Here is a 23,825-nt window from a genome sequence, read left to right as displayed (position 1 = left end):
AGGGCCCCAGAGGAGCGGGAGGGGGGCGCGGGGCCCGGCCGCGCGGGGCCCGGCCGCGCCGGGGGACTCGAGCAAGGAACGATGAACAACGATGAAATTTTCAGGGAAGAAAGTATGGCAGATCACGGTGATAGGAAGCAGGAAACAACGCGGCGATAGATGAACACGAAGGACTCTCTCCATAGCTCAGTTGGAAGAGCGATGGACTGTAAGTTTAGATATTTATCCATAGGTCCCTGGTTCGACCCCGGGTGGAGAGACTTTTTGGGTGGACTTTTTTGGTCTTATATTCATACCTCGTTTGCTGCCGCCTCTTATCACTGTGCTTTGATAGCTCCCCATATCTTGAACACCCACCGCATATCTTCGCTATCCAGATTAAGGTTTGGGAAGGCCTCGTCTTTCATAAATATGGCCCACTGCCGCTCGGCTGCCAAATGTTTGTCAAGCAGCCCAGAAAACCCGGGCGTCCTGAGGTCTCTCCCCGGGAGTGGGACGGTGGTGGTGGGTTAGAGGGGGGGGTGCAATCCGGCGGGAAGGGGGCAGGGAGACATGCATGCAGGCCGGCCTCATGGTAGGCATGCAGGTAAGCCCCATGGCATGTACGCGGGCCACCTCAGACAGACAGGGCGGGTGCAACAAACTTGCTCACCGTAATACCGTGCCACGACTTGCTTCACATCAGACACATGTTGCCACCCGTTTGCCTGCCCAGGCCGCCTCGGTAGCGACAGCTTCAAGATAGCCCTCGAAATCCTCGAGGTACCGGCGGGCCCGGTAAGCTCTCATGTAGTGGGTTCTCGCGGCCACTTCATCACCATCATCCTCAACCTTGTAGAGCGCTACAGAAAGGACACAAAGGCATGTCCTGGCGTAAGCGGCGTGCCGTCCCATGGCATGAATTGAACCTGGCACTCCTTGCACTGATTATGGCGATCTCCCATGGCCCTGCGGCAGCACACGGTGGGGGCCACAGTTGGGGCCAGACGGTGCCCAGGCGGCGAGGAGGCGCCGGCAGGCAGGCTTGCAGCGCCGGTGGAGCACGCGGCGGCGCCCGCCGCGGCCCCGCCCCACCTTCCCACTGCTGCACCGCGCAGGGCGTCTCGCGCGGGATGCCCAGCCGCTTCATCTCCACCTGCGGGCAGCAGACAGGGGTGGGCGGCGGTGGGCGTGTTGGGTGCAGCAGGAACGCCAAGCTGGCAGTGCACCTGTGGATCTCCAAAAGTAGCTATGAACATGAATCGTGAGTACAAGCAGCAACACAGAACACAGGAAGCCAAGTGACCCTGCCTGGACGTAGTAGCAGTCGAAGTCTAGATGCAATACAACGCGCCCGCAAAAGCCGGGATCCATCGCGGCGGCGGCGCCGCCGCTCGCGACTACCCGCCAACCTCAGCCCGCCCTGCGGCTGTGCCCAGCCAGCCCGCCGCCGCTGCGTGGAGGAGGCTGCCTATTGTTTCAAGCCGGTTTTCAAAGGCGCTGAGAAGGACTGGGTGGCCAAGCGATCAGTCCCGGCGATGCCTCTCTGCCGAGGGCGCTCCACTTCAGGCCTGGTACGGAGACTGATGCAGAGTCGGTGATGCCGAATAAAGGGAGGGTCTCCAGGCATCCCTCCCAGTTGCTGGCCGGCGGCGGAGCGGCAGCGCGCACGGCGGCGCCGCCGACTGACTGCCCAAACCGTGATCACGCACTAGCACAGAAACTACTGATTGCGGCACAGTTTGAGAGCGGTTACAAAAGAAGTCCAAGATGGTGTGAGTGCGTAGCCGCCCGGGTTACTGCGGACTTGGCGCTGCTGCTGCCCCCTCCATCTGCATGAACCAGACACACAAGTACATGGCAGGACCAGGCTCAGACAGCCGCCACACGTCGGGAACCTGCTGTACACCTGGAACCACCCAGCACCACTCACCCCTGGGTATGCCGACGGCCAGCCCATGCAGGCCGACCCCTCGGCGCCGCCCGGCTTGGGGCTGAGCCAGCAGTTGCTGTGCCGGGCTGCGGCGTCGGCGTCAGCGGCAAACTGGGAGGTGAAGCAGGTGTACGAGCACACGTGCGAAGCCAGCAGAAACTCCACCGCCCAGCACAGCTGGATGCTTTGCAGCGCGGGCCACGCCGCCGCATCCTGCACGAAAGGAGGCGGCAGCGGCGGGGGGTGACGCGGGGCTGCAAGCAGCAGGCCTGGGGGGCAGCGCAGGCCGTCCACAGAGGGGCCCGTGTGCCAAGAGCAGCCGCACGCACCTGCGGCATGTCGTCGCCTGCGATGGGCAGGCCGCCTCCAACCTGGCTGTAGTTCCAGGCTGACACATTGCCAGGCATGTTGGTCGGCATCACGCTGACCCCAGCCTGCAGGCGCGGCCAACAGATTGGGGAGGTTGGTGCAAGGGAAGGCTGGCCACGCAGGCAGGTGGCGGCGAGCAGGGTGGAGGGCACGGCGGGAAGGAAAGCGGGGAGTATCCATCCTGGTCCTGCTCGGCACTCGTGGACGACACCTTCACCCGGGCCCAGCCACCCCCTCACACACCTTGGCCAGCAGCGCGCCCACGGGGCTGGCGTCGGCGCTGGCGCCGCCGCAGGCGGGCATGGTCGGCGTGCAGAAGGCTTGCGGCACGATGTCGAACTGGAAAGCGAGGCGCCGGGCGTTGACCCGCTGGTCAAACTCCGCCACAAAGGCGGGGCCAGCCACGTTGGGCGGGGCCACCAGCACGGCGCCCACCACCGGGGCGCCCTCGCCCAGCTGCTCGTCGAGGTAGGATTGAGCGGCATAGGAGGCAAGGGTAGCCACCGCGGCGCCCAGCGAGTGCCCCACCACAAACACCTGCACGGAGGAGGGCCGGGGGCGGGCGGCTGGCATGGGCGAGCGGAAGGGGCGGGGGGCTGCGCTTAGGGTTGGTGCAAGGTGCCTCGCGGCGCTTCAGCGTGCCCCGCCTGCCGGCCCAGCGGCGGCCCTGCGTGCCTGGGTGGCGGTGGAGTTGGCGACCACCAGCTCCTGAAGGGCTGCCTCGATGTCTGGCCAGACCTCCGAAAACGCGCCGCCAAAGCCGGCATGCACCGGCACGCCAAACACATCGGGCGTGGTGGTCGTCTGCAGCAATGTGACGCAAAGCAACAGAGACAGCGGCCGGGCCCTCGGGCGGTCAACAGCCGGCGCCCGCCCTCGGAAGCATGGCCTGCTGCTAACGATGCTGGCCAGCAGGGGCGGCCGGATCCACAGGTGGTGGGCAGGCGATCGCGCTGCCACGGGCAAGCAGCAGCACTGCCCGCTACCATAGGGCAGCAGCGCTGGCACCATGCACTCCAGCCAGGCATTCAGAGGCACCTGATTGTACTGCCAATCCAGCCCCCACTCAAACCCCGTCATGGTGCCCCGCAGCGCCACCACAATCTGGCTGCTGGCTGGGTCGACGATGACGGCGCCAAACGGCACGCGCTGCCCGCCGCCCTCGGTCAGCCGCAGGGTCGTGTGCAGCGCCCAGCCCTGCGGCGGCTGCCAGGGCAGGCCCTCCAGGGAGCAGGGCAGGGAGTTCTCCAGGTTGCGCACCAGCTGGTACAGCCTGCAGGGCAGGGGCGCGGCGAGCGGCAGGCATCCCTGCGTATTCAGCACGAAGCCACCGCGCTGGTACTCCCACAACGGCCCGGGGGCTGCTTTTGGTGGTTCTGCAGCACCAAGACCGAGCCTCACCAGTGGAAGGTCGCCCCCTCCTCTTCGTACACGTCAGACACATTTGCAAAGGCACCTGGCGGCAGCGGGCGGGCATCTTCCAGGGGTGCTGGGCTGCCCGTCAAGGGGTACTGCCCCAGCTGCACTAGCTGGGCAGGGGTGAGGGTTGGCCAGCAGTGATGTGGCCGTGATGGCCGTCCCCTCGATACAGGACCCCCTCCCACACATGCACCACCACCTTGCACATGCACCCACCATACCTGTGGGTCGCTTGTGTTGCAGCTCTGGTTGCCGCCAGACGTCCGGGAGAGGCCCGTCTCGATGATGGCCAGCTGCTGGCAGGTGGTGACGAGCCCACTAACGCCTTTCAAAAGCCAGGAGCAAAGCTGGTTGGATGGGGGTGCGGGGATCTTGCCCAGCACGCTCAGGGCCAGGGGCGACACCTTGCTGCACTCAGGGCCGGTGGTGACGGTCTCCGCGCCGGCTGCCATCGCCGCGCCTGCAAGGCACGGTGGCGGGCGGCGGCGGTGGCTAGGTGGCCATGTCGAAGACACATAGCACCCCGCTTCCTGAGCACACCGGCGATCCATGCACACGGACACACACCTGAGAGGAGCGCCAGTGCGAGCGCCAGCAGCGGGCGACGCAGTTTCCCGGCAGGAGGCCGGCCAGGGCCCGCTGAACTGCATCCAACGGGGTGGAGCGACATCCTCGCTCTGCACAATTTGTGGCACTCAACCCCGCTGTGGCATCTCCCGATGTGGAGGCCGAGCGGCAGCTCTAGGCCTTGCTAAGCTTGGCACTATGCCAGTTGCGTCAATACGCCGTGGGAGGGCTGGTATATGGGGGTATCAGCCCCGCCCGAGAGCTGTATGCAGCTGCAGGCGGCGGTACGTCACTGGTACGCCCGCCTTGCCCCACCGCCCCGAGTTCTCAGGGAAGATTGACACATACAGACAGGCACACACGCGCAAGTACATAATGATCAATGAATGGCAGTGCTGGGGTTCGTTGTTTGCGCTGGGTTGTGATGCCGCGGCAGCTTGGCCTCGCCGCCTGCGCCCCTACTGGACCATCTCCACCTCCCGCTCATCCCGGGCCCACGCATTGTACCCTCCCTCCAGGACCTTGATGTTGCTGAAGCCTGCCTGGACCAGCTCGTAGGCGGCAGTGAGGGAGCGACTTTGCCTCCCAAACTCCGACGGACCTGCAAAGAAAACGCAGCCGGAGAGGTGAGGCACACAGCACTGTCCATGCAGCAAATCATGTCCGATTGCCGCTCTGCAGCGCTCTTTTGACTCGGCAGCATCACGCTCACCTGTCGGCTCCAGCGTGCCGCCGATGTTGCAGACCAGGATCATGCCGCCGCTCTTCTTGGGCACCGCCGCAGACACCTGCACGCATGCACGCATGCATCTAGCAAGCATCAGGCACAGCGGAACCCTCTCGGCACCTCCCTCGGCCATCCTCCCACATTACCCTCCCACCAGGTGCGGCGCACCCCTACCTGCTCGATGAAGTCAGGGTTGGCCTCTGTGCCCGGCACCCCAAACAAGGTGAAGCCCACGCGGCGCGCAATCTTGGCAGGGCCCCAGCCTGCAGGGGTTCCCACCAGCAAGCTCACAGCACATGCGATTAAAAAACAACAAGCAACAAATGTTTCTTGTTGTTTTTTCTTCTTTTTTTTCGCTCCCAGCGCGTCAGCAGCACAGCAGGCGCACCCGTGATGGGCTGGTAGAACTGGCAGTTGACGGCACCCGGAAGCCTGCCGGTGTTGTACTGGTCGTCTGGGCGGACATCCACGATAGGCGTCCCCTTCCTGGCCGCCGCCTCGGCTTGGTCGAGGCCGATGAATGCCACGCCGTTCTTCTTGAGCGTGGTGCTGATGAGCTCCCAGGCCTTGGGGCTGGTGGGCCGCTTGCCGCCAATCTCCAGCCCGCTGGTCGCTGTGCCCGCTGTCTTCACCGCAGCATGCACGAGTGCGGCCGCCCTGCGGACCCTGCGCACGGCAAGAGCGTTGGTCCGATTGGACGTCAGGGAGGCTGGGATGCCGCGCTGCCTCTCCTTTCAAGTGGGCGGATGAATGACAACCTGGGCTGCAGTGCTGGGGGGGTTTACCAGGCTGGCGCGATCGGCGGCGGTGCGAGTGGCAGCAGCGGCGGGGTTTGGGAGGGGAGTGCAGCCACCCACCCAGCTCTGCAGCGAGTGTTATTTCACAAGGCTCCCACCTGCGTCCTGAATTGCTGCGGCGCGCGGTAAAGGCCGCACAGGGCCGAGCCTGAAAGGAGGCGACTGCAGCGCTCGCCATGGCTGCTTGCAGGCTCTGGGATGGGCTGCACGATTGCTGTGCGATAGAGGGTGAGATAAGGAGTTTATTTGGTCCCAGCAGCGAGCGATCATGTGCCCAGTGTTTCTGGGCCCTCGTGGCAGCGTTGGCGATGGGCTGGCGATGAGGACCGCTGTCGCATCCAAATTTCGCAATCAACTGGCGATGGCACAGTGGGGGTTGGGCTAATAGCGGGGGAACCACCCTTGCGCCTGGCGCGGCGCAGCGGACGCATGCGGTGCCGCCGTTGCTTTGTCGGCACTTGCCTCCCTTTATGGGGGACTGGGGGCGAAGCCCCCAGAAAGCTGGCGCTTTTTTAACACTATGGAATGAAGTTCCTGAGGAAATTTGGCCATTTTCCCTCAATATATTGGCGATGCCAGTCATGGGGGATGGCGACGGGCTGGCGACCATGTCCTGCCGCCTGCCCTCATTTCGCCAGCTCTGGCTGGCGATGGCCTTCGGCCAATCGCCAGCCAGAGCCGTTTTTTGCCCGATTTCGCCAGCATTTGGCGATTTCGCCAGCTTTCAGAAACACTGAATCATGCCTCGTCAGAGGCTGAGGTGTCAGTCTCCTTGAGAGGGCCCTCCGACTACAGCTGACCACAATCCTGGATCCCTGAACACTGTCAATTGACGCTACGCTCGTCCCTTCCTCTGTCCGTGCCGCTTGCACCCACCGACCCTACAGAGCTTCTCTAGAACGCGCACCCGGGCTTGCATTCACAGCTGATACCTCAGCTCGCAGCATCAGAGTGAATCCAGCAGCATGGCGGCTCCCCGACCGAGAGCCCTCCTGATCAGCGTGGACAACAGCGACGCCTGTGAATCGGCCGTGAAGTGGGCCATGGACAACCTGTGAGTCGCCTGCAGCCGTTCCGGGGCCGCCCGACACTCCTGCACAAAATGCAGCGGTGGCGGTGGAGGTGGCGGCGCTGACGCTCACCAGTTTAAGCCTGCCCCAACCTTGCGTCGCTTGCGACCTGCTGCTCACCCGGGCGCAGGTACCAGGAGGGGGACGAGGTGCACCTCATCCACGTCATCCCTCGCTTGCAGCTGGCGGCCACGTATGGGGCGCCGCCGGTCGACTTTTTGCCCTACCAGGTGCAGCTGCCTGCTTGCTCTCCCCTGCCTGCTCTCCCCCTGCCTTGGGTCTGCGCCGCAAGCTCCTTTGCGTTTGGCAGGCTGCAAGCCTCAACTGGCGCGCGCTGGATCGTACCGCAGCACCCCGCCGCCGAGTTTCTCCCAACACAGCGTGCTGCCTCGCCTCTTCCTTGGTCACCCACACCCTCTCCGCTCCCCCTCCCTCCCTTCCTGCCTGTGCAGGACCCCACCGCCTACGAGCAGCTCATCAAGGCCTCCGAGGACTTCATCGCCAGGCGGGCGCTGACCCACATCGGCAGCATCACGCCGCAGCCTGTGGTGCACATCGTCAAGGTGGGGCGGCGCTGCCCGAGGCGCCTGGCCTGGCACGCTGTGGAGCGGGGTTCGAGGGATGCCTGGCATGTGGCCCCCACAGCCGCCGCCGCCGCTGCTGCTGGAGGGCATGCCATGCGTGGTGCCGAACTGCGTGGCCGTCCCCTCTGTGGTCCCCACCCTCACCCTGCGCCCTCCGTGCCTCCCTGCAGTACGAGATCGACACCGACAGCATCGGCAACGTGATCTGCAAGAAGGCGGAGGAGCTGGAGGCGGTGGTGACGGTGCTGGCGCGGCACAGGTGGGCGCCGCTGGGGTGCACGGGCGAGGCATGTGCTGCTGCTGGGGGGTGGCGGGGAGAGGTTTGGGGGTTGTTGGGGTGCACTGAAGCGTCGGCCAGGCGGCGCGGGCTGTTGAGGAGGCCCTGGCTGCTTGCCGAGCCTCCAGCGCACAGCGGCGGCACTAAAACGCCCGCGCCCACCTGGCTGCCTGCTCTGCCTGCAGCAAGTCGCGCCTTCAAGAGTTCTTCCTCGGCAGGTGCGGCGGTTGTTGATGCAGCTGATGCCTGCCAGTGAAGTATCCATGTTTTGACCCTTGCGTTTCGGCTCCAGCCTGCCCCTCACGAGCCTGCTCCCACCCCTGCCGCCCCGCCGCCCGCAGTGTGACAAACTATGCGGTGCACCACTGTAAACGGCCCGTGCTGGTCCACAGCAGCTAGCCAGCCTTCTCCACGCCCCTGCTTTCATGTTTAGCGCCATCTTTGTAAGATCAACCCTCACACCGCCAGGCAGGCTGCAGCACGGGCCTGAAATCCAACGGGCCTGAATCCCAACGGCGATCAGTGGGAAGAAAAGTCGGCTGGATGAGGGCCCTCAGACGCCCTCGCAGGTTGTTCTCGTTCCACCACGGCACTGCCCATGGCTGCGAGGCGTGGCTGGGTGTAGGTCTTCACCCTTCACACTTGAATGAGCGACCCGCTCGATCGAGCACAGTTGATCGGGGTCACTCGGGGCAGCGGCAAGGGCAAGCGCGCAGCAACAGCCCCGGAAAGCGGGCCAGAGGGCGGCAGCAGTGGCGCGGGTGCTGCCCTGGAGCATCCTGCAGGTGCCACCGCCCCGGCTGCAGGGCCACGCAGGCGCCCAGCCGCAGGTTGGCTTCCCTCGCCGCCGCGCTTCCTGTCATGCTGAGAAACTCTCTCCCTATCCACCACATCGCAGCGCGCCGCACAACCGTTTTGTTTGCAGGCTCCCTGCCCCGAAGCACGGCCGCGGGCGCGCGCAGGCACCGTCGCGAGGCGCCTGCACAGCTGGCGGATGCTCTGGGCAGCCATGCGGTTGCTGCCGGTTCCCAGCGCCAGCAGGCGCTAGCGCGGGCTGCCAGCCTGCTCAAGCTGAAGCCGGCGCTGGCGTCGGGGCGGCTGGGAGCTCACCAGCGGACAGATGCAGCTGTGACGGCCGGTGCGCGGCCGGCGCAGCCTGCCGCCAGAAGTGCAGCTGCAGCCACCCCGCCCTTCCAGCAGCAGCGTGCAGCCCCGAGACAGGAGGCAGAGCACAGCATCAGGCCCGGCAGCAGTCGGATGCAGCCGGATGCAAGAGCCTCTCAGCATCCGGCGGCTCAGCCGGCGCCGCATGGCGCGTGCGGCGCCCAGCCCGCCGATGGGCCCCCTGCTGGCGCCAAGAGCAGCTCAGGCCAGGCAGCTGCCGCTCCACAAGCCAGCGGCGGCGGGGCGGGCCCAGGCGCCGGCTCAGCTGGCAACACACAGCAGGGCGTATCGCAGCAAGGCGCTGCGGCACCCATGCTGCAACCAGGCAGCTACTTTGCCGACGCTCGTGCCCACCTGCGCAGTCTGGCGGCAGCAGCCAACGGTCTCGGGTAAGATGCGGCATGCAGGCGCTGGCAGTGCTCTGCAAGTGGCGGCAACACTCATGTACCACGCTTCCTTCAGCCAGTGCTGCTGGCTGACGACTTGCCCACACTTTCCATCGTGCAGGCCAGAGGAGCTGGCAGCAGCCCCAGAGCTGCTGCTCCAGAAGCTGGTTGGCGGCTGTGCCGGCCTTCCGGTGGGCGCCCAGCAGGCTGCAAAGCAGCAGGCCCAGCAGCAGCAGCAGCAGCAGCAGCAGCCTCGCAGCGGCGGTGGGCATGGAGCGCCGGCGGACGCGGGTGCGCTGCGCGCGGCAGGCTCGAGCGGCGGCGGCGAAGGTGCTGGTGGCAGCAGGCTGCCGCAGGCATTGCCGTGGGGAGCCCAGGATTCTCGGCAGGCCAGCCAGGCCGGCAGGCAGCCTGCCAGCGGGGCTCGCCTCCCACGCAGCTGCATGGGCCTGGCAGCGCCAGCGCCTCCCAGCAGCGGCGGCACGACACCCTCGGGAGACGGGCTGCGGCAGCAGCCGGCGCCCTCGCCCTCGCCTGGGCTTCCAGGCGCCGCCAGCCCGCCGTGGGGCTTGGGCAGCGGCAGCATCCGCAGCTCAGAGGAGGAAGAGCAGTCTGGAACAGAGCGCCCGCGGTCTGGCGCCGCCGGCAGCGATGGCTCTCCCGCGCCGGCGCCCTTCTGGCTGCCGCGGACCGACAGCGACGAGCAGCTGTTTGGCCAGCCTGCTCCCTCGCCTGGCGCTAGCTGGCACTGGAGTCCGCCTGAGCAGCAGCAGCAGCAGCAGCAGTATGCAGACCAGGGCAGCGTGCCGCCGCTGGAGCCGGGTGCATCGGCTGGCAGCGATGCCTGCGACCCTCTCGACCGCCTGTTCCAGGCAGCCAAGCGCGGCAGGGAGCGTGCCGGCCTGGGCGCCGGCAGCCCAGACTGGCGGCAGCTCACGACGTCCGAGGAGGAGCAGGAGGCGGGGCGAGCCCGGCGGCAGGGCCTGCAGGGCGGCGGGGGTGCAGGCTGGTGGGGCGTGGATGCAGCGGGGTCGGAGGAGGTGGGCGGGCAGGGCAGCCCAGCCGGTTCCTTGCTGGGCGCCGCCGCTGCGGCAGACCAGCGCCGGCAGGCTGCCTTGCTGGGCAGTCTGCAGCCGCCCGACCCTCTGGCCTTTCTATCTGGCTCGCCGCGGCGGCGCTAGCAGCCGCAATGGTCGCGCCGGGCAGCGGGCTGCTGCTGGCGCCGGCTGGGCCGCTTGGAGGCGGGGACGTGCATGCCGGCACTGCTCCAAAGCGGTGGGCTAAGGCCCCCACCTCGCTCCTGAGGACTGCCTTGCGCGCCACATCTGATGACCCCCCGGATGACCCCCCCTGCACCATATCACTTGTGACTCCGACTGTGGGTGGTGATGCCTGGCAGCCTCCTGCTGAGATCCCTTGCATTACAACACTCCTGTGTGTTGTGCGCCCCGTGCGGGGCGGGCATACCATGATGTGTGTTGTAGCTAGCCGAGGATGTAACCGGTGGTGCCCTTGGAAAGAAGATCCCACTCAGCACAGCGATACATGGGGTGCGTGCGTGTGTGGTGGGGAGACGGGGGGAGGAGGCCAGCCGCGCACTCTGCGGCTGTGCGCGCGCAGGCAGGCGCCGCGCGGGCGTGCAAAAGGTTGCCATAAGCATGAAATCCGAAGGCTGGAAAAAGGGTGCAGGTCAGCAGATTCGCCCCGGGGTGTTTCAGCAGGAGAGGGGAGCAGGAAGGGGAGGAAAGAGGGGTCAAAAGTCGGGGGGAGGGCGGGGCCTCTGCGCAGGCTAGCGTGGTGGCCGTGCGGCCAGGCCACGCAGGCCGTGCTGCCTACCGCCTGCCCCACACGGCTGTGGGGCGGGCGGCAGGCTAGGTAGCTGATTTGGTGTGTGGTGTGCTTGGGGGCAGGATGGGAGCGGCGGGTGGAGAAGAGGAGTCAGGGGAGCGAGGCAGGTAGCAGCTTGTATGTATCAAGAAGCAGCGCGGGTTCATGCAGGGTGTGAGTAGCTAGGAGCTGTTGGTTTGGGGGGGAGAAGTCGAGGAGGCACCTGTGTGGGGGCCAGGTGCGGTGGCAAGAGGTGGCGGGTCGAGAGGGAGGAAGGAGAGAGGGTAGAGGGGAGGAGGGGGAGTATGGTCAGGCGGGAGGCAGCGAAGTGCCGCCTCGAAGCACAAGGAAACGCCCGCCGAGCGTGGCTTGCTCAGCAGAAGAGCGGCATGGGCGCGCGGCCCGCGCCGCCGCACAGCGCGGCCGGCGCCGAGGTGACGGAGGGCAGCAGGCTGGGGGCCTGGCTGCCGCTGCTGTTGAAGCTGGCGGCGGCAAACAGCTCGTCCTTGAGGTCCAGCAGGCTGCAGGGCAGGGCGGGGCAGGGGCGGGCAATACAGGGGAGGTACACATAAGGATGGCGCCAGGCAAGGGCAGGGCAAAGCAGTGTCAACAACAGGGGAGGCACACGTAACCACGCCGCCGAATGCGTGCACGTGAGCCTAGCCTGGCGAGCACATTCGCAGCATGCGCAACAGGCGCCCGCGCTGATCCCCGAAGGCCACCCCGCCCCAGCTCGGCCCCCGCCGCCCCGCAGCGCCCTGCCCGCCCGCCAGCCCACCTGGGCCGCGCCGAGCCGTTGGAGAGGCCGTTGAGGCAGGCTGGGTTGAAGGTTGAGGAGGTGCTGCCGCCGCTCCAGGTGGCGCCAAACAGGTGGCGGGTGGAGGGGCTGGCGTGCAGCCCAGCGCCGCCGCCGCCCCCTGCAGCTGCGGCTGCGGCTGCTGCCGCGCAGGCGGCGGTGGCTGGGTGCGCCGCGCCGGCGGGCCCGCCCAGCGCGCCCAGGATGGGGGCAAACAGCTTGGTGGCGGTGAGCAGGCCGCCCAGGCTGGCGCCGGTGGGCTTGGCGGGGCTGCTGAAGCTGCGGTGGTAGGCGGCTGTACCGCCGGCGGCGCCGCCGGGCGAGTGCCTGCGCCCGCCGCCGCCGCCGCCGCTGCTGCTGTGGTAGCCGGGGGGGTGCTGCAGGTCGGCCGCCGCAGACTGGCTGCGGCTGATATGGTGGCCGCCGCCGCCGCCGCCGCCGCCGCCGCGGGCAAGCACCCGCGGGAGCTCGCCCAGCCCATCCTCTTCCTCCTCCTCCTCCTCCTCGTGGTGACGGAAGTGCATGCGGAGGTGGGCAGGCGCAGCTGCCTGCTCGTGCTTGTGCACGCGGCCGCCGGCCACGCCCAGCGCGCCCAGCATGCCGCGCCGCCGCCCGTTGGCGCCGCTGCCGCCGCCGCCGCCGCGGCCGCCGTGCTGCTGCTGGCCGCCGTGCCGGTGGCTGTGCCCGTGGTCCTTGGCGGCGGCGTGGTGGTCCCTGTCCCTGGCTGAGGCAGGGGGCACATAATCCTCATCAGCCTCCTCGCTGTCGTGGTTGGCGGCGGCGGGCGACGCCGCGGCGGGCGCCGCCGCCATGGCCGCTGCCCGCGGCGAGGCGGGCAGCTGCTCCAGGAACGCCAGGTAGGCGTTGGGGTCGGTGGGAAGCTGCGCGGCAGCTGCCGGTACCGGCTCCGACGCGGGCCGCGCCACGTCTGCAGCGGGCACAGGGGCAGAGGGATCAGCAGCGCCGGGTGTGGCGGGTGGGGTCACACCCATGGGCACGCGCAGCAAAGCTTGCCACAGCCTGGAAGCGACTGCAACGTAGCACATCCAGAGGGGCCGTGTCACAGCCGCAAGGCACACGCACCTGTGGGAGCGGCCTTGACCGCGCCTGGCTTGCGCCGCCGGCGCACGGGCGCGGGCGGCCCGGCCGCGGCGGCCGCGGCGCCTGGTGCCGCCGGCGCCAGCGCCGGCTGGGCAAAGGCCGCCAGCGCCTCGACGGAGGTCGCCACAAAGGCGGCGCCAGCTGGCGCCATGGGCAGCGCCAGGTGCCCGCCTGGCGCCTCGTCATCAAAGGCATAGTCTTCGTGGCTGAACAGGGCCGCCTTGCGGGCCGCCCGCCGCGGCCGCGGCCGCTGCCGCATCGCGCCGCCTGCAGAGTCGGAGGCGGCACCGGAGCTGTCGCCCTCCTCCCCAGCCTCCCCTTCGGAGTCGGAGGTGGTGGTGGCGTCAGAGGCGGCCTGCCGGCGGCGCCGCCGCGCGCCGCCGCGCGCCGCCTTGGCCGGCTGAGCAGCCGCCGCCGCCGCCGCCGCCGCCTCCTCCTCCTCCTCGTCCTCGGAAGATGCAGGACGGGGGTGGGGCGCCGCGCGGCCCCGCTGGGGGCCCGCCCGCGGGCTGACCGGAGGGTCAAAGGCGCCGCCGCGCTTGCTGCCACGCGGGCTCAGCGGGGGCTCCAGCACCTGCGCGGCAGCTGCCACCCCGGAGGCGGCGGCGCGCCTGGCGGCGGCGGCGCCGCCGCGCGGGCTGCCCGCCTGCTGCGCCTCGCCAGGAGGCAGCGGGCTGGCCAGCAGCGCCGCGGCCGCCGCGCGCGGGCTCAGCGGCTGCATGCCAGGCGTGGTGGAGGGGCGCGTGGCCAGCTTGGTGAGAGGGGTCTCTGGGATGGGGGTGTTGCTGGGCTGGGCCCCTGCCGCTGCTGCCTGGCCCTCCTGCTGCTTGGAGACGGCGGCTGCCAGGCCGCGCTCGGGTGTGGCGGCAGCCACGGGGTCAGAGGAGGGGCCTGCCGGCGGCTGCGCCGGCGGCGGCGCCGCGTCGGAAGCCGCCGCCTCCTCCTCCTCCTCTCCCTCAGACTCGGCTTGCGCTGCAGGCAGGCAGGCCAGCAACCCGCGGCTGTCAGGCAGACGGGCAAGCTGGGAACAGCAAAGGGAGACCACAAGCAGCACAGCTGCCAGCGGGTGGCTGGACTCAGCAGCAGCACCAGATCAAGCAGGCAGGCCTGCCAGCCCCGCGGCGGCTCTTTTCTATTCTTGTTATGTGAAAACGAAGAAAAGAAAGGCTTCACCTCGCTCCGCCGCACGCATCGCCTCTCGAACAATGGGGTCCAGCCGCTTGCGCCCATTGCGGTTGCGCGGCTTCTTCTTGGCCGGAGGCGCGTCCTCGCCGCCCGGTGCCGCCGCCGCCCCCGCCGCGGCCGGCGAGGCGGCCAGGCCCGCCGCCGCCGCCGAGCGCTTCTGTCCCGCGGACGCGCCTGGGGCCGGCTCCGCCGCCGCCGCCGCTGCAGCAGGCTGCTGCCGCTGCTGGGACTGCGCCGTCTCGTCTCCTGCTTCCTCCACCTCCATCTCCTCCTCCTCCTCCTCCTCCTGCCCCTCGCCGCTCTCATCCTTGCTGGAAGCTGCAGAGCTGTCGTCGGCATCCCCCTGGCTGGCAGAAACGCTGGCGCTGCTGCCCCGAGGCAGGCCGGCGCCGCGCGCGGCGGCGACCCGCCTGGCAGCGGCGGCACCGGCGGCGGCGGCCTTGCCCTTGGGGGCCCAGGCTCCCTCCCCCAGATACTTCCAGTCCTGCAGGGCGGCAGCCAGGGGGCGGCACGCAGCAGCGGTTCGCAAGCAAGGCGAGACAGACGGCGGGGGCTGGGGCCCAGCGGCAGCACACAAAGCACAGCAGGCAGCAGCCACGTGCAGGCAGCAGGGCGCTGCCAGGGGGCCCTTTCCAAAAAAGGGCAGGCCCTCAACAGCCCTGCCCGTTGTTTCCTATTTCCAGTTATTAGTAAGTTTAAAACTTAACCAGCGCGCGACGCGCACCTTGCCCTTGTAGGAGCCGCGCCAGATGCGGTCCGAGTCGCGCGGCACCCAGGCAGACGGAATGTCAGACTCCATGCCAGAGAACTCTGCAGGGGCAGGCGGTGCGGTGCGGGGCAGGCAGCAGGGCGGCGTTAGGCGCAGGCAGGCTGCGGAGGGGGCGCCGAGAGGCATTGTGAAGCGCGCACAGCCGCCCTGCTTGGCTGGCAGCGGCCTGCCTGCCCTGTGGCCTGCCTGCCCTGCCGTGTCCTGGGGCGCGGCGCGCCAGCCCCCGCTCCCTCACTCACCCATCAGCACCCTGTCGCCGGCATCCTTCAGCACGCGGCAGCGGTACCACTTGCGCGCGTGGCGCACCATCGGCAAGCGCGGGATTTTGAGGGGCTTGGCAGCCTTGCCGCCACCCGCAGGCTCGCCGGCGGCTTTGTCGGGCTTGCTGCCGCCGGGCGCCGCAGCCGCTGCCGCGGGCTTCGCTGCGGCTTTGTCGGGCTTGCTGGCGCCGGCAGCTGCGGCCGCCTTGTCAGGCTTGCCTGCGGCTTTGTCTGGCTTGCTGCCGCCGGCAGCTGCGGCCGCCTGCTTGCCCTTGGCTGGCTTGTCACCAGCACCAGCGGCGGCAGGCGCCTGCTGGGAGGCGCCTGCCGCGGGCTTGGCGTCTGCTGCTGCCGTGCGAGCGGTCGGGGCATGCGGCTGCTGGCCGCCCTGCGCCCGCTGTTGCTCTCCCTCAGCCTTGATGACAGCAGCCACAGCCGCAGCCGCTACCGCCTGCGCTGCTGCCGCATCAGAGGCAGGCTGCGGGCCTGCCTCCTCCTTTGCCGCCTCCCTGCCGGCCTTGGCACCGCCGCGCTGCTGCTTGGCACCGCGCTTTGGCTGCGGCGCGGCGGCAGCCGCCTGCTGCTGCTCCTCCTGCCCCGTCTGCTGCCCGCTGCTGCTGGCTGGCGACGGCTCGACGCCGCCGCGCCGCGCCTTGCCGCCAGCCGGGTCCCTGCCGCCCGCCGGCTCGTCGTCGCCGCTGCCGGCGGCGGCGCCTGCGGGCTGGGATGGGTCCAGCTGCTTGCGCGACCGCGTGCGCAGCACTGGCGCCCGAGCGTTGAGCTCCTGGTGCAGCCGCCAGGCCATCTCCTCATCTGACAGAAGCTCCTCAGGCCCCGCCACCTCCTCCCCCTCCAGCTTCACCGCGCTGCCGCCGTTCTCAAAGGGCCCAGGCACGCTGCGGCGCGCCGAGCGCGGCGTCTTGCTGGCGGCCGGCTCTGCAGCAGCAGCAGCGGCGGCGGCGGCGGCAGGGCGATGGCGCAGCACAAGCCTCAGCGCTTGCTCCCTGCCCAGCTGGCGGCGATGGGAGCTGCCCGGGGCGGCGGCGGGTCGTGCGGCGGCGCGACCTCGTCCAGCATACCACCGCGGCCGACGCGACACCAACGGCACTGGCAGCAGCACCCAAAACAGCTGTTGCGGCGGCGCACCTTTGCTGGCGCCGCCCTCCGCGCCGTCCCCGCCGCTGGGCCTGCCTGTTTTCACGCTGGGCAGTGCACCCCCCTTGGCCTTTGAAGCCACTGTCATGGCTCACGCTTTGGCCTGCAGCACAGAGGCCGGTGAGCAGCAAGGAGGGTCAGCCAGCCAGCTGCGAGGAGCTTGGCAGCAGAGCGGGGCCGGGCGGCAGCGGCGGCGGCGCGGGGGCAGCAAGGGTGGGGGCCGGGCGACGGGTTGGCCGTGCTGCTGCCCTCTCCACACCTTCCACACTGCCTGTGGAGTGTGAAGGGGCGAGGACCAGCGCTGGAGAGACCCGGCCGCCTCACCACCAGCCAACGATGGCTCCCCCAGGCAGCACAGCTCTCCGGCCGTGGCCGCACCGGGGTGCCAAGCAGGTTGCGAGGGGGGGAAGCAGCGCCCAGGAGGCGGGGGGCGCGGGCCCCAAAAAGCACCACCCGATCTCCCAAAAGCCTTCTGCGGCTCCGCCGCCCCCCAAGTTAATGAGGCGCTCCAGCCTGTGCAAGTGGCGTAACAGCAGCAGCCTGCAGCAGCGCGTGGGCCGCACCTTCCCGAGCAGCCGCCGCGCTGCTCAGCGTCCCCAGCGCCTGTCACGCCACCGCCTCGCCCTCGAGGCCAAGCCAGCAGCCGCCCGCGCGCGGTTCCCTCCCAGCCCTTCAGCGAGCCATGAGTCTGGTGCTCACGAGCCCTCCCACGATCGAGCTACAAGGGCCTCGGGAAGTGTCAGAGCGGAGTGACAAACTGGTGAGCAGCAGGCAGCGAGCGGCCTCGACGTCTGGCAGTCTGCCACCTGGGTTCTTCACTGGAAGCCACGTTCTGATGCTGGTGCTGCCCCGGGCGCTTCCCATCGCGGCCAGAGCTCCACGGGGCGTGGTCCTCGTGATCAAGAAGCGGGCCAGCTCGTCGTTTCGCCTGCCCAGCAAAACCCCAGTTCCAGCACCCCGCCCGCCGCCAGCTGCCGCCGCACTCCGCGTCTCTGCTGCAGCTCTGTCGGCCACACAAGATGAAGACAGTGTTGCAATGCTAGCATATGGCACAACAACAGAAGCAGCAAGAGTACAGTAGCAGCAAGAGTACACAGCTGAGAATGCGGGGAGAAGTGACGGGCAGAGGGGTGGCGGGCACGGGGTACATACAGCCACACGGGTACAACTGCTGCCGACAGCGTCATGCTACAAAAGAACCTACGCAAGGCGGCATCACATCCAGGCCGAGATGGGGTAGGCAGCTCGCTGCAGCACCTCCAGCAACGTGTCCCTGCCGAGCGGGAGGCCGCCGCCACGGGGGCTGCCGCTGCTGCAACCGCTAGCCTCCTCGCAGCAGCTTCGGCTGCAGGCGGAAGCAAGCAGCAGCGTCTGCGCAGCCTCCTTGAAGCGCTGGGGCCACATTCCATTCAAGCTGGGGCTCCAGTCCGGCCGCGTGAGCGCCAGCCTGCACACAGACGGCGTCAGCGGCAGCGCAGCGGCGGCGCCGACATCAACAGCACGCCCAGCCCAGCAGCGCAGAAGGGAGAGGGCAGCAGCGAAGCGAGCCACCTGCAGGCCGTGGCCAGCCTTCCCGCCGGCACACCGGCGCGCGTGGAAGTGCCGCAGGCGCTGCCAACAGCACCCCCTCACGAGTCCCCGCGCACCTGACTGCATTGTTGCGGCACACGCTCTCCACTGACTCTGTGGGCTGGTCCTTTGGGATGAGGCTGCCGCACCGCTGCCCCTGCACCAGCTTGCTCCAGGACCGGCCATCCGCCTGCGAGCGGATGGGGGCAGGCAGGCGGCGAGCGGCAAGCAGGCAGGTGATCGGCAGCGCGGTGCAGTCACCACGCGTGCGCAGCAGCCACGACGCGTGTGCAAAAGCAGAGCAAGCAGCTAGGGCCGTCAGAAGTTATAGTTTGAACCCTCACGGAGTGTTTCAGGGTGTTGTTGTGTTTTCGTTCACAGGCCAGCATGTGAAGGGTTGAGGCATACACAGCGCAGGGCAGCAGCAGCAGCGGCAGCAGCCGCCAGCAGCGGCAGACACACGTAGCCACCCACCGTGGTGTCCGCTCCTGCCTCTAACAAAATTTCGACCATCGCGACGTGGCCGCCGTGGCAGGCCCAGTGCAGCGGGGACCGCCTTATTCCGCCGTAGTCGAGGCAATTCACCTGGGCGCCTCGTGCCAGCAGCTGCCGCGCCACCTCCACGTGCCCTCGCTTCGCTGCCGTGTGCAGGAGCGTGGACTGGTAGAGGGAGCGGGTGTCTATGGACAGGTAGCCTTCCTGGTCGAAGAGCGCAAGGGTGGCGAGCGTGTCACCCCTCTCGCATGCGGCCAGCACGGCCTGGGAGAGGACGGTCGGGGCGGGCGCCGGCGGCACCGCAGCGGGCCCGCCCGGCGGGTCTGGGGTGGAGGGGGGGCCTGCCTGCCCGCTCGCCATGCCGGAGATGCTGGGTTGGCCGCTAAATTCAAAGCGGAGGGCTGTAACAGGTGGAGGGCGCGGGCATGATTTGGGCTGGCGTGCCGGCAGCCCCACCCACGCCTTGCAGGTGCCAAACAGCTGATGGGTTGTGTGTCAGCGATGCTACAAATAGGTGCAGGCTGCGGGGAGGGCGGCATGATGCGTTGTCAACCGAGCCAGGGTAGAACAGGGGGGTCTCAAAAAGACGCGGCCTGCTCGCGTCCCCCGTTTGCTTTGCCGATTGCTCAGCACCCTTCTGGCCTTGCTCGCAGCCATGGACAGCACGGCCTGCGTTTTAGCGCAACGGGCGCATCGGCCGCCGGTTGCTGTTTCCAGCAGGCGGTCTGCAGCCCGCCCCACGGCAGCCTCGCTGCGGCACGACAGCAGCAGCCACCAGCTGGGCCGGCGGTTGCAGCGCCGCAGCGGGGAGGCGGCTGTTGAGCCGGCAGCGGCGGTGGGAACAGCTGCGGCGGAGCGGGCGGCGGGCGCGCTCCTGCAAGGCAGCGGCAGTGCGGGCAGCAGCAGCATCATCCCTAGCAAGCTGGGCAGAGAAAGCAGGCTACGGGTGGCCGTTGATGTGGATGAGGGTGAGGCCAGCAGGCGTGGCAGCAGGCCACAGTCTGTGGGCCGCCCGGCTAACAACCGCTGCGGCGGCAGCTTCGCGTGCCCGCTGGCTGCTGCAGCAAGCACCTGCCAGCTTGATTCCCCGAGCGCCCCCGCTGCAGCCGCAGCAGGCTGATCCGTCAGCTCTCGCCCTGCCATCCAGCCGCTGCCTCCCGCGCCTTGCTCTGCTCCCCACGCCTGCGCCGCTCACAAAGCCCTACCATACCCTTGGGCCCCCCCTGCCCCGCCCCGCAGTGCTCGGCCGCTTCCTGCACTCCCTCAACCAGTTCTGCCGCGAGGCGTACGGCCTGCGGTACGATGTGTCGGACTACTGGGTCTATGACTTCGCCAAGGCAAGGGCTAGGCGGGGGATGTGGGCTAGCTGCTGCTTGTGGGACGTGTGCGGGCGTGTGGGGTGTGTGGGGATGGGCAGCGGCTGCCGCGCCGCCGTGCTGCGCGGCCTTGCCCAGAGCGGGGGCGGGTGGGCGGGCGCTTTGGGGGCGGGCGGGTGCGAGCGTGGGTCAAATGCGCAGGAGAGGGGCATGCGGCCGCCGCGGCCGCTGCCCACCCTCCTCCCGCACCACCCTCCCACCACCGCCGCCACCGCGCACCATCTCACCCTCCCCCACCCTCCCTCCACCTCCCCACACCTCACCCCCGCAGATCTGGGACTGTGCCCAGGACGAGAGCAACCACCGCGTGCACGAGTTCTTCCAGAGCCACCACTTTGCGGCGGGCATCGAGACGATCCCCGGCGCCTACGACGCGCTGGTGCGGCCAGCATCAGCAGCGCATGTGGCACACGCCAGCGGCGCTCCGCGTGGGCCGCCTGCATGCGCCTGCATGCGGCCGGCCAGCCGGGGTACGCCCCTGCCCAGCCCAGCCTCCACTGCCCCTCGATGTGGCACGGCCCCTCGATCCGACAGCGTCGCCGCCGTGGTCCCGCCGTGGTACCGCCGCGGTCCTGCAGGTGCGGCTGCGTGGCGGCTGCGACCTCATGGTGGTGACGTCCCGCCAGCACATCATACAGGAGCCCACCCTGGACTGGCTGGATCGGCATTTCCCCGAGGTGGGGGCGGGGCGGCGCCACAGGGCCTGTGGTGGGGGCCGCGACGGGGGCAGGGGCAGGCTGGGGGAGGCTGGGGAGCGCCCGCGCGGGTTTCAGAAGCCTTGGCTGCGCACAGCAGCCGCAGGCAGCGCGTGGGAGGTCGCAGGCCCCACGCTCGAGCTGCCCAGGGCTCGGGTCCCCTCGCCCATTCCGCTGCCCTGCCCTGCGCGCAACCTGCTTGTAACCTGCTCGTGAGCTGCTCGTGAGCTGCTCCCACCTGCCCCGCAGGTGTTCACTGAGGTGCACTTTGGCAACCACTTTGCTCTGGAGGGTACGTCCAAGAAGAAGAGCGAGATCTGCAGGTGGGGCCCGCTTGGGGCGGCATTGGCTGGCGGCCGGCATGCGCCAGCTGGCGGGGCCGCGCCGTGCCGGCCGAGGCGCGGGAGCCGGTTTCGCGCGCTCCCTGGCGCCTGCCGCGTGGCGGCCTGCCCTTCTTTCTGCGGCGGCGGCGGCGGCGGCATGCCGCTCTCGGGCCGCCCTCCTCCCCTCCTCCCTCCTCTTCTCCTCCCCTCCTCCCTCCACCCCCCCTCCCTTGACCCCTGTGCCCTCCCTGCCCGCCCCGCCAGGGCGATCGGCGCCGAGGTGCTGATCGACGACAACCCGGCGTACGCTGTGGAGTGCGCCCAGGCGGGCATCCACGTGCTGCTGTACGACTGGGACCACGCCTACCCCTGGTCCAAGACGGCGGCGGGGCCCGTGCATGAGCGCATCACGCGGTGCGCGCGCCCTTGCTGCTGCTGCTGCTGCCCTTGCTGCTGCTGCTGCCCTTGCTGCTGCTGCTGCCGTAATGCTGCTGTGCCGTTGTTGCTGTGCCGTTCCTGCTGCTGTGATGCGTCGCACGGCGGCGTCATGATTGCTGGCGCTGCTGCTGCTGCGCTGTTGTCGCGTGGCTGGGCTGCGCTTGGCTGCTGCTGCTCGCGGCTGCCGGTGGCCTCCGGGTTGGGGCTGCTGCGCCGCCTGCTGACCTGCTGCACGCCGCGCTTCTGCTGCCCGCAGGGTGCGGGACTGGGCAGAGGTGGAGCAGGTGTTGGGCGTGCTGTCTGCGCAGCGCGCGGCGTAGCAGCGCCGGCGCCGGCGCGGCTGCACGCGCCGCGCCGCATGCCTTGGGCGGCCAGGCAGCATTCCGCCCCGCCGACCCCGGCGTGGCGACTGAGCGGCGTCTTTCTCCCCACTTTTTCCAAGACCAGCGACCCTTAGACCGCGACAGGCAGCAGAGCAGGCAGAGAGGTTCACGAGCAGGCACTGACCCATTAGCTAGGCAGCCGCAGGCCCTGGCGCCCGCGCCCCAGGCCCGGCGCTGGCAAGCAGCAGCAGAGGAGCAGCGACAGCGGCCCCCCACGGCAGTAGCAGCAGCAAGCCAGCACCAGCCCAGCACAGCACCAGCCCAGCACAGCACCAGCACCAGCACAGCACCAGCGTGTAGAAGCAAGGCCCGTGTACCATCACATCACTCTTCTTCGACAACCCTGCCCCCCTGCCAGCCACGGTGGCGCAGCAGCGCTTTGCACGCCGTGGCAAAGCATGGCAGGCAGCGGCTACCCTGTACTTGGCACCACTAGGCAGCAGGCTCCGGCACTTGACTATGCATTGCCATTCGCACCGCATCACAATCACAATTTGGAGAGGGAGCAGCAGGCTGCACACCAGGCGGAGCGGCGCCATGCGCCACCGGTGCCCGTGTTGTTTCGCGCATCCCATGCACACCCCAAAGGGAAATACTCGCGCCTCTCTGTCCCCCATGCAATTTGCCCCAACTTCTTTTTCCAGCCTACTTGGTCCCTAGCCGCTTTGCGACCTGACCCACATTCCTCTTGTTTCTGTGATCTTTGCTCCATGTTTTTTCGCAACCCCATTGGCTCCAGGCTTTGCCCACATGTCATGTTAACAGAAGCCTCCCACCAGAGTCGGGAATGGTCAGGGAATGGTCAGGGGGCGAACCATGTGATGGGCGGCAGCTGCCGGGATGCTGGGTGGAGGAGCTGCCAAGGTTGAAGGGAGCTGCTCTTTGTTGTTTTTTCCTTTTTTAAGAAGGAACCACTGCCCCTGCCCTGTGCACCCCTCGCGTGGCAGCAGAGATGTCTAGGCGAAGCTCAGCCCCAACCTCGGGCCAGGGGCAGCACCCGCAGGCAGCGCCGCCGGCCTCGCCGCTGGGGGAAGCGGCGGCGGCGGCGGCCAGCCAGCCCTTGCCTGTGCCAGACGCGCGCACCGACAGGGGGGCACTGGAGGGCGCCACACGCTGGCTGCCGGGCGCGCTGCAGCCGGCAGGCATGCTGCTGGTGAGGTGGGCGGCGATGGGGTGGGAAAGGACTGGGAGCAGTGGTTGTTTACTGCTGTTTGCTGCCCAGTTGAATGGCAGGGGCAAAGCACATCAGGCCATACAATCCGGGAGGAGCATCAGGGCTGCCCACCCTGCCCACCGGCAGTGCCTGGACACGCGTGCCCCCGCCTGGTGCGCAGGTGGGCGCGGCCAAGGCGGTGTGGACGGCGGCGGTGCCGCTGGCGCACCTCGCCTGGCGCCTGCTGGTCTGGTCCAGCCCGGTACTGATCTGGGCCTTCTGGAAGTGGGTGAACTGGTGAGCCGGGCGCAGGAGAAGGAAGGAGCCTGGTGTGGGGGAGAGGGGCAGCACGCAGCGCGGCACGTGCCCTGCCCGGGGCCGTCTATGTTCAATGCGCTATTTTCCAGGCCCTCCCCCAATGTGCCATCGCCATCAGCCCAATCCCTCCACCACCACCCGCCGTGTGCCGCAGGTACCTGCTGGGCTTCCTGTCAAAAGCGCAGCGCATCCTCAAGTGGGGCGCCTGGCTGCTGTCGTTGCTCACCAAGGCGGCGCCAGCACCGCCGGCCTGAGCCGCAGCCGGTGCCAACAGGTGCCGGTGCCGACAGTGCTCTGCGGCGTGCTAGTTGGACCCGATGGCAGGCCAGCCTGTGGCGCACCATGGGCAGGAGCTGGCCAGGGCAGGCACCCGCGCCTGCCAGCCGGCAGCCTGAAATGGGAGCTTGCACTTAGTGACTTACATCATTGTGGTTTGCCTGGTGCTACCGCTAATTCCTGCCTACATGGAAAAGATAAGCACAATACAGACACACGCATTTGGTGCTGCACTCTCCTGCTACACAGGGGGAAGAGGTTGCAAATGAAACTGGAAGAGAATCGGGGGTCAAGAGGATTGGAGGACGGATCAGGGGGGTTGAGGGGCAGGCGCTGCACCAAAAGGAATCGGGAGAGAATGCAGACGCTACAATATATACAGGATGGGAGCGGGAGGGTAGAAAGCGAGGCTGTACTATGTTTATGCACGCATG

General features: G+C 68.6%; 6 protein-coding genes across 6 annotated transcripts; 2 read left to right on the top strand and 4 right to left on the bottom strand.

Moving 5' to 3' along the window:
• Positions 1 to 842: 842 nt before the first annotated feature.
• CHLNCDRAFT_136403 (hypothetical protein) lies at positions 843 to 4,152 on the bottom strand (the record flags this gene model as incomplete). The annotated part of the gene is made up of 9 exons (XM_005845699.1): positions 843 to 868; positions 1,075 to 1,135; positions 1,913 to 2,125; positions 2,242 to 2,346; positions 2,525 to 2,818; positions 2,981 to 3,085; positions 3,320 to 3,554; positions 3,683 to 3,801; positions 3,922 to 4,152. 9 exons carry the CDS (start codon positions 4,150 to 4,152, stop codon positions 843 to 845), a joined length of 1,389 nt encoding a protein of 462 aa, XP_005845761.1.
• Positions 4,153 to 4,725: 573 nt separating this feature from the next.
• On the bottom strand, positions 4,726 to 5,969 carry CHLNCDRAFT_136402 (hypothetical protein; the record flags this gene model as incomplete). The annotated part of the gene is made up of 5 exons (XM_005845698.1): positions 4,726 to 4,868; positions 4,980 to 5,055; positions 5,169 to 5,257; positions 5,383 to 5,660; positions 5,890 to 5,969. 5 exons carry the CDS (start codon positions 5,967 to 5,969, stop codon positions 4,726 to 4,728), a joined length of 666 nt encoding a protein of 221 aa, XP_005845760.1.
• A 787-nt stretch (positions 5,970 to 6,756) lies between these two features.
• CHLNCDRAFT_136401 (hypothetical protein) lies at positions 6,757 to 8,121 on the top strand (the record flags this gene model as incomplete). The annotated part of the gene is made up of 6 exons (XM_005845809.1): positions 6,757 to 6,845; positions 6,992 to 7,091; positions 7,314 to 7,424; positions 7,616 to 7,704; positions 7,908 to 7,940; positions 8,064 to 8,121. The coding sequence occupies 6 exons, from the start codon at positions 6,757 to 6,759 to the stop codon at positions 8,119 to 8,121; spliced, it is 480 nt and encodes a 159-aa protein (XP_005845871.1).
• A 3,351-nt stretch (positions 8,122 to 11,472) lies between these two features.
• On the bottom strand, positions 11,473 to 16,453 carry CHLNCDRAFT_136399 (hypothetical protein; the record flags this gene model as incomplete). Its single annotated transcript, XM_005845697.1, has 7 exons — positions 11,473 to 11,620; positions 11,878 to 12,823; positions 12,979 to 13,968; positions 14,170 to 14,665; positions 14,906 to 14,991; positions 15,190 to 16,146; positions 16,357 to 16,453. 7 exons carry the CDS (start codon positions 16,451 to 16,453, stop codon positions 11,473 to 11,475), a joined length of 3,720 nt encoding a protein of 1,239 aa, XP_005845759.1.
• Positions 16,454 to 17,580: 1,127 nt separating this feature from the next.
• Positions 17,581 to 18,789, bottom strand: CHLNCDRAFT_136398 (hypothetical protein; the record flags this gene model as incomplete). The annotated part of the gene is made up of 3 exons (XM_005845696.1): positions 17,581 to 17,812; positions 18,012 to 18,124; positions 18,409 to 18,789. The coding sequence occupies 3 exons, from the start codon at positions 18,787 to 18,789 to the stop codon at positions 17,581 to 17,583; spliced, it is 726 nt and encodes a 241-aa protein (XP_005845758.1).
• Positions 18,790 to 19,363: 574 nt separating this feature from the next.
• On the top strand, positions 19,364 to 21,238 carry CHLNCDRAFT_10527 (hypothetical protein; the record flags this gene model as incomplete). The annotated part of the gene is made up of 6 exons (XM_005845808.1): positions 19,364 to 19,397; positions 19,669 to 19,811; positions 20,077 to 20,184; positions 20,384 to 20,482; positions 20,750 to 20,823; positions 21,088 to 21,238. Coding segments are annotated over 6 exons (609 nt in total), but the record flags the coding sequence as incomplete, so codon positions are not given.
• Between the last annotated feature and the right edge of the window lie 2,587 nt (positions 21,239 to 23,825).

This window comes from Chlorella variabilis, assembly GCF_000147415.1.
Source record: "Chlorella variabilis unplaced genomic scaffold CHLNCscaffold_16, whole genome shotgun sequence".
Lineage (NCBI taxonomy): Eukaryota > Viridiplantae > Chlorophyta > Trebouxiophyceae > Chlorellales > Chlorellaceae > Chlorella > Chlorella variabilis.
Note: the sequence above shows the minus strand (reverse complement) of the source record. Positions and strands in the feature narration are given on the sequence as shown.